The following is a 9126-nucleotide window of genomic DNA, read 5'->3' on the forward strand; positions in this document are numbered from 1 at the left end:
CTGAAGAGTACAATATCATCAACTCCGTTCAAATTACTGACCATGGCATATTTATAGAGGTTAAATTACATTTAAACTAATTTAGAACAAAAATACTGTTAACTCCAGGCATTTTATAAAATATTATAATTTATATAATAGGTTAGTCATTTGTTAAATAATAATGCATAAACATTTCACAATATTATTTGTCACATTGATGTGAATTTTTTATTTGACATCCATGTTGTTTGTGATGTAATCTGTGTCAATGTCCTGTGGTAGTTCCAAACTTCCAGACACCTGGGAACCTGTGTTAATTAGTGACACTGATTGATCGATTGAAATATTGTTATATCAAGTTTTATCGAGTGATTTCAATAAGCCAGAAAATACCGAAAAAACTGAAATTTGGCAAAAAATCTGGTATTTTCAAATTTCCCCTCAGAAATCCAAATTATTTTCAAGTTATTTAGGTTAGTGTGTTAATGTTTGAATATAGTTAAATTTGCATACTCAATACAAGTTCTTCTGAGGCATTTTCACACATCAAAACACTATTTAACGAAGTAGGTCGAGCGCACATAATAGTACAAACTTCATACTCCCTTGCACCAGGAAGTTACATAACAAATATCATATTGGGAAAGCTTGTTATTGCAAATTCCTTCTTAACTTTTAGAAAAAAAATCATAACTCAACACAGTGAAAGTACATCAAATGTAGACAGTGCATGAAGGAATAAATGTGCAATTTCACAAAGTCTTGTTATTTTTTTCACATCGATAAAACCAAACCAATATTCAAATTTCTACAGTTGTGCAGAAAGGATTATGTTGAAAAATCATGGATATCTTATAAGCATAAGGTTCTGAAACAAGAGGCCCAGGGGCCTTTATAGCTCACCTCGTATTTTATTTTCAAATTTCAATTTGAAACCTGCCGAGTACCATACAGGTTTATTAAAGGAGTACAAGAAGTACAAGTAGCAAAAAGAACTACATGTATATCTATTTCCCGCATTGGGCCCAGCCTTCTGCACCAAGGGGGTCACAACCTCCATTTATACAAAATTTAGAATTTAGTCAATTGCCTGTAGATGATCTATAACCAATTTGGTGATAATTAGGATAAAATCCCTTTATCCCTATTGAAGGATTTTTAAAAAAATCCTCTATTTCCCCTATTGCGCCCCTCAAAAGCCCCCAGGAGGGCCATAACCTCTGTTTATTATACACAATTGAGAACCCTTTGGCCAATGATGATCTAGACCAAATTAGGATAAAATCGCTTTATCCCTATCGAAGAAGAGGGATTTTAAAGGTTTTACCTCTACTTCCCCTAGTGGGCCCAGCCCCTCGGAGGGCTACACCCTCCGTTTGTACAAACTTGAGGCACTTTTGTCCAAAGATGCATTTGAACAAATTTGATAAAAATCCTTCTATTGGTTGAGAAGAACAAGATTTTTGAAGTTTTACCTATTTTCCCCCTATTTGGTCCCTCCCCTCTGCCCCCAGGGGAGGGGGCATAACTTCTGTTTATACACAATTGAGAATCCTTTGCCCAATGATGATCCAGACCAAATTAGGGTAAAATCCCTTAATCCCTATCGAAGGAAAAGGATTTTTAAGGTTTCGCCTCTATTTCCCCTATTGGGCCGCGCCCCTCTGCCCACAGGATGGCTACACCCTACAGTTGTACAAACTTGAGGCACTTTTGTCCAAAGATGCATTAGAACAAATTTGGTAAAAACTCTTCTATTGGTTGAGAAGAATAAGATTTTGGAAGCTTTACCTATTATCCCCCTAGTTGGTCCCTCCCCTCTGCCCTCAGGGGGGATATAGCCTTTAGACCCCCTTGCCCAAAGATGCTCTAGACCAAATTTAGCCTTCGGGCCAGGTGAGCTAAAAATGCTGTTATTTTTTTGGTTGGTCAAATATCAAACAATGATGCCAAAACTCTAGTTTGAAAATCTATTTTGACTTAAAACTCCAGCTCTGCTGAAGGGACATCAATGAAACTTCATGGAAATGTTCAAAAATTATTGCCTTGACTGATACTGTATTTACTTCCTGGTAGGTCAAAATATTGTTGCCAGTGCTGTCAATTTTAATTTGTTTTTGGTTTAGATTCCTTCTAGTGCATGAAACAAAAAGGATTTAAAGATTAACCTCCATTTTCAACCTTTTGGGTTTTGCCCCCATTCCTCGGAAAAATGGAAAATCACCCTTTTTTTAAAAAATCCAGCATATCCACCTCAATAGGGCCCCGTATCGGAGATACATGTATGGGTGCCCTATAGTAATCACTGTCTGTCTGTCTGTCTGTCCACAAATTTTGTTCCTGGCTGATAACTTTGGTATTGATTGACCGATGTACAGGAAACTTGGTCAAGATGTTCAGTTCACAAAAATATACATTGAGGTAAAAAGTCAAGGTCAAAGGTCAAGGTCATTAGGTTCAAAGGTCAAGGTCAAATTTTACATCTTTTCACTGATCAACATTTTGTTATGACATTATGAAGCAAAGTTGATCAGAATTAAACAAGGAGTCAACTAACCAAAGTTCAAGTCATCGGGTCAGGGGGCAAGGTCAAATTTTGTAGCTTTTCACTGGTGAACATTTCGCTATGACATTATGGAGCAAAGTGGTTCGGAATTAAACAAAGAGACACACTGAGGTAAAAAGTCGAAGTTAAAGGTCAAGGTCATTAGATTCAAACGTCAAGGTCAAATTTTGCACCTTTTCACTGATGAACATTTTGCTATGACATGATGAAGCAAAGTTGATCAGAATTAAACAAGGAGTCAACTAACCAAAGTTCAAGTCATCGGGTCAGGGGTCAAGGTCAAATTTTGTAGCTTTTCACTGGTGAACATTTCGCTATGACATTATGGAGCAAAGTGGTTCGGAATTAAACAAAGAGACACACTGAGGCAAAAAGTCGAAGTTAAAGGTCAAGGTGATTAGATGCAAACGTCAAGGTCAAATTTTGCACCTTTTCACTGATGAACATTTTGTTATGATATTAAGACGCAAAGTTGGTCGGAATTAAAGAATAAGTCAACTGACCAAAGGTCAGGGTCACCGGGTTAATGGTCAAGGTCATTTGGGTCCAAAGTTCAAAGACAAAGTGGATCTCTGACTTTGACTCTGGCTCTTGATGGAGGAGGTATATAAGATGAAATAAAGCAAATCAAAGCTAGCAAATGAGTATTGCACCGGTATTTACATTTCTGTTAGCCCAGCAAATATGGAGGTGGAAGGAAACAAGACTCACATCATAGTACATGTAAAATGTATATTTTGCTTCCTTGCGATTCTTTTTGAAGTCCAAATATCAAACGTCAAGCTCAGCTATATGGGCAGATTGCTTCTTGATGATTATGGGGGATATATTGCCACAAGACGGGGCCCTTACGGACCTGTCAGTGTTCTAGTTGGCCTACTTAATGGCAAAAAGTGTATAAAATCAGATTAAGGAATGACAAATATTTCTGATATTCACCATTGCATCTGAAACACAAGTTGGTTCAAGGTTGTCTCATACTTGACCATTGTCTGAGTTGCATGTTTGTTAGTACTTAATTTGTTAATTGTATTAAGTACATTATCAGAGTTTCTATCTGTTATTGCAGGTGCAATCGCCATGCAGAGATCTGTAACGAAGCAATGGCCCGGATTTGCAAGAAAATCCCCAATATGACCTATGTCCCACATCCCACATTCTGTCATAAAGGAATTGTCAATCGTAGCCCGATATCTACCGATGGTTTACATCTGAAGCCTGCCGGTATACAGCAACTGAAATATGATATCTGGGATGGAATCAAAACGGCGCGCATGAGGAAGGCATACATACCTCCAAAACAACTTTTTGCGGAACCTGATGATGAACAGACAGAACCATCATATGAGGAAAATACATCCTACAGAGATGCACTGCTTAAGACAGAAGATCCAGAGGAAGACACATCATCACATCTACCACCACCACCCCCGAGACCAGGATGCATATCAGAAGATTGGCCGTCACTGGAATCTGGATTTGACCTCACCAGGAAAGATGCCACTACAAGGAGGGACAACGGAACTGATGCAAAGATGAGGACTAATGCAAGGAAAGGCACTGACACTTCCAGCACATTGGACAACACCAGCCTGAAAGACATTTCTCACAAGAAGGATTCAACAACAAAAGAAGGGATGATGTTAAGAAGATAGAAGCAACCACCTGCAGAGTCGCAACTGCAAGGAAGGACAACGGAACTGATGCAAAGATGAGGACTAATGCAAGGAAAGGCACTGACACTTCCAGCACATTGGACAACACCAGTCTGAAAGACATTTCTCGCAAGAAGGATGCCAACACCACAAGAAGGGATGATGTTAAGAGGATAGAAGCAACCACCTGCAGAGACGCAACTACAAGGAGGACCCCCACCACCAGAAAGGATGTCACTAGCAGTAGGGACACAACACTACGAAGTGATGCCAAAACCACGAGAAGGAAGTCCACCAAGCCAAGTGGCATCACCAACGGAGAGGACATGGCCACCACCAGGGACATCACCACAGGGAGAGAGATGACAACCGAAAAGGACTCAACTACAAGGAGGAGCCCCACCAATATTAAGCAAGACAGAAAATACTTCTGTACAGATCAAGAAAAGTCAAATCTGGGACATGAGAGTCAAACAGTAGGGGGCAACTTTGAAAATTTATATGAGTTTCAATCTTTTAATACATATGAAGAATTTAAATCTATTTTTTCAAATTGGAATGATACACAAAAACATGTTTTCAAAATCAAGAGTAGCACTAAAATGGAAAATATACCAGATTGTCCTTACAGGACTGTTGTCTATACATGTGTCCACTATGGAACACCCAGACCAGAGAGGCAAAAGTGAAAAAGAAGACACATGCAATATACTGCATATGCCGAGGTCCTTATGATGGTGAAATAATAAAGTGCAATTTCTGTGATGAATGGTACCATGTTAGATGTAAGTCAGTAGAACCTGAGTCAGATGAATTCCTGTGTAGTGAATTTTGTAAGAGATTATGTGATGGTTAGATTGCAGGGAAGGAAGAGGGTGGATATGATGTTAGGTAGGCGTAGGATTTTAGGTATAGGAGGTTAGGTAGGTGTAGGATGTTAGGTAGGTGAAGGATGTAAGGTAGGTGAAGGATGTTAGGTAGGTGTAGGATGTTAGGTAGGTATATGTTAGGTAGCCGTAGGGTGTTAGGTATAGGGTGTTAGGTAGGTGTAGGATGTTAGGTAGGTGAAGGATGTTAGGTAGGCATAGGATGTTAGGTAGCTGTAGGATGTTAGGTAGGCATAGGATGTAAGGTAGGTATAGGATCTTAGGTAGGTGTTAGAATAGTGTAGGATGTTAGGTAGTAGTAGGATGTTAGGTAGTAGTAGGATAGTGTAGGTGTTAGGTAGGTGTAGGATGTTAGGTAGGTATATGTTAGGTAGCCGTAGGGTGTTAGGTATAGGGTGTTAGGTAGGTGTGGGATGTTAGGTAGGTGAAGGATGTAAGGTAGGTGAAGGATGTTAGGTAGGTGTAGGATGTTAGGTATAGGATGTTAGGTAGGCATAGGTTGTTAGGTAGGTGTAGGATGTTAGGTAGGTATAGGATGTTAGGTAGGCATAGGTTGTTAGGTAGGTGTAGGATGTTAGGTAGGTGTAGGATATTTGGTAGGTGTAGGATTTTAGGTAGGCATAGGATGTTAGGTAGGTGTAGGATGTTAGGTTGGTGTAGGATATTTGGTAGGTGTAGGATTTTATGTAGGTGCAGGATGTTAGGTAGGTGCAGGATGTTAGGTGAATGTAGGGTGTAAGGTAGCCGTAGGATGTAAGATAGGCATATGATGTTAGGTTGGTGTAGGATGTTAGGTAGGTATATGTTAGGTAGTAAAAGGATGTTTGGTATATGATCTTAAGTAGGTGTTAGGATAGTGTAGGATGTTAGGTAGGTATATGATGTTAGGTAGGTGTAGGATGTTAGGTAGGTGTAGGATATTTGGTAGGTGTAGGATTTTAGGTAGGTGTAGGATGTTAAGTAAGTGTAGGATATTTGACAGGTGTTAGAATGTTAGGTATGCATAGGTGTTAGGTATGTGTCCGAGGTTTGACTCCAAGCAGAAGTGCATGTGCCCAGCTCTGTAACAAATTAACTTGAGGTGTGAAAGACTTGCAAAATTATGGTCTTGGATCTGCTTCTTCACCTACAATACTTTATGGTACTGGTACTCAGCAATAACAATGCATACTATAGGACTGTAACACCACTTCTTGAAACATTTCCATTGTTTAAATAGCATTCGATTAACTTCGACAAGGTGAGGAGATATTGCATCGAGACATGCAAAAGCTGCATTAAAACATGAATGAACTACTTTCAATGCCACAGTGATCAAGGATCCAATCATAGGACCTGTATCACTCACATGTAATTTATTTCCCATTTGTTGCCTTTACAGATGGTTTAGTAGCATGACATAATTACTCTATACCTTATAAATCAATGTCGGAAGATTTTAACTAATTTTACCGATTATTCCTCCAAAGTTGGTTAGTCTAAAGCATTCATACAGACTGCTTCATGTAACTTTACACCATGAAGCTACATGCTTAATATGACCATACATCTATCAGATGTCATTGTAAGGTTTTCACAAATTTGATCCCTGCAGATTTGAATATGATAGCATTCAATCACAGCATGATACTGGGTCAGTCATCACCTTATAGTCCCTAGGGTCTTCAGAAGAAGTTACTTAATGGTTTTAACAGTTTTGACATAGAGTGGGTCAAGGTCATTCATTTGAACAAATTAGTTTCATGATAGGTAGCCAGGTAGCTTGCTAACATGTCCAGCTTTTAGAAGTTACTACCCTTTCAGCAAAAAAGGGGTAAAGTGAGATGGGTCAAATATTTTTAAAGAAAATCTAACCATTTGTTCTGTTGGACGGAAAAGATTTGTCTTCGATCTAACCATGAATAAACAGTCAGTTTACTTTTTACATTTTATAATGGATATGTATTCTAGCTAAATGTCAGGAGGGAATCTCCCTTTTAGCTCAGCAGTATACTCTGACTAAACTACAACATTTGGAATCACAGATTTGGCCCCTTGAATGTACATATACTTTTCACTCGGTAACACCTTGCCTATTACAATTGCCCCTCATTTAGTTTTCCAATCAGATTACTGCTAACATATTTCAGGGCCCATTTTTTGTTTTTCTAAAGAATTTTTATATATTGCTTGTCATTGTTTGAAACTTTTAAGAACCCTTATATCTCATGTTTGTGACCTTTCGTGCTGAACTTATTATATGATAATGTGAATTTAAATTTAAACCCTAAATAAATATCTCTTTGAACCTATACTTCCTTGTTGAGTTGTTTGTCTCAACAAGAGATCAAATTTGTGTGACTAAGGACCTGCCAGAACCATTATATGCAGACCTGAACTTGAATCTGGCTTGTGATATGTAGCTGTGATAACTTAGCTCCTGACAATGAGACAATTTTTATATAAGGGACGGGAGAGGTAGTGTATTAATATTAGTACTAATGATACGGGTTAAACCCTCGCCTTTTATAAATAAAAAATATTTAAGAAATATAAACAAATGAAGATAACTACTAAGACCACAACCTCTGCAATTTAACAATTATTTCCTGGGACAATATTATTTAATCATATTCTTCGGTCCTAATTATTCTTGAAAGTCTATTGATTGCCATGCATATATAGATAATGTTAAACAGGTTGGGCACAACAGCTCATATGGGTAATAATCCTGCATTTGGGGAACAGTTACCCATTTGAGTAACAATTTTATTAATGAAATGGGGAATAAAGTGAAATGAAAACACACAAAGTTCTTTTAAACATTATGAACAAAAAAGTGTGTAATTCTTTCAACATGATCCAATAAAAAATACAATGAGATGCAATTGTGTGCAAAAATATGTTAATTCAGATGTCTAAATTTTTGTGAAAATGACAAATTGTATCACCTCCATTACTTATAGTGTGTTGTATAGTAGCTATAAATAGCATACAAAACAATCATGCTCACCTGTCACATTTGCACTGGGTGATCCCACATGACTACACACTGAAGTCAATGGAGAGCAAAGTCAGTGATACTTTGTTGTTATTTATTGGATTAAGTTGAAATAATAACGCCCTTTTTTGCTCCAAAGTCTTTAGAAGAGCTTTGTGTGTTTTCATTTCACTTTATTCCCCATTTCAGTAATGAAATTGTTACTCAAATGGGTAACTGTTACCCAAATGCAGAATCATTACCCATATGATTATCATATGAGCCGTTGTGCCCAACCTGTTAAACCGTACGTTTTGCACGTGCGTCTACAATCCGTGGGTAACAAAACGTTCAGTAATTTGTCTCAATATAACTACAATAGCACCAATAAAGTGATATAATAATTTCTACGGTATATCACTTAAAAATTGAATAATTAAAAGCATAGCCCTACCCAAGCCTTGCACACACAAAGCGAAAGTAAATTCACGCTGCCATATTGCCAGATGAATAATATAATTACTGGGCCCGCGCATCCGAACTGGTCACGTCGTACACAGTATCTATGTTATCGTAAATATGTTTTTTATTAAATATATGTAAAACACAAATATGATTTAAATAGATACACCAATTAGTTAAACATAATACATACTATTTATGTGTTATAAATGAAGCTATTAATTAAGTATTTAACGGTCCATTTGATACGATTGTTTAAAAACAATTTAAGTATGTTTAGAGAGTTATGGGCAATGACATACATCTAAAAAAAACATTATTTTAAATAACAAGAGGCCCATGGGCCTTAACGGTCACCTGAGTCCTACAGTATTTATTTTTGTTGTTGAAATATGTACCAATTTGAGTAAAAAATAGTTAAGTATAATGTTAACTTAACTTTGTCAGGACCATGAGCTGATCATTCCTAGACCGATTTTAAGTAAGATCGGCCTATTAGAAATTGTTTTTAAGTTTAGAATAGGTATTTACAAAATAGCGGCTGTGGTGGCCATATTGGATTTCTGATTGACCTGAAAAATAACAACACTTTGTCAGGACCATGAGTCGATCATT

At 37.5% G+C, this 9126-nt stretch overlaps 1 protein-coding gene across 1 annotated transcript; it reads left to right on the plus strand.

The window, feature by feature from the left end:
- Nucleotides 1-3347: 3347 nt before the first annotated feature.
- Nucleotides 3348-4895, plus strand: LOC110464027. The gene is made up of 2 exons (XM_021519037.1): nucleotides 3348-4045; nucleotides 4399-4895. The coding sequence occupies exons 1-2, from the start codon at nucleotides 3652-3654 to the stop codon at nucleotides 4890-4892; spliced, it is 888 nt and encodes a 295-aa protein (XP_021374712.1). The 5' UTR covers nucleotides 3348-3651; the 3' UTR covers nucleotides 4893-4895.
- The last annotated feature ends 4231 nt before the right edge of the window (nucleotides 4896-9126 follow it).

This window comes from Mizuhopecten yessoensis, unplaced genomic scaffold (genome assembly GCF_002113885.1).
Source record: "Mizuhopecten yessoensis strain PY_sf001 unplaced genomic scaffold, ASM211388v2 scaffold10951, whole genome shotgun sequence".
Taxonomy (NCBI): Eukaryota; Metazoa; Mollusca; class Bivalvia; order Pectinida; family Pectinidae; genus Mizuhopecten; species Mizuhopecten yessoensis.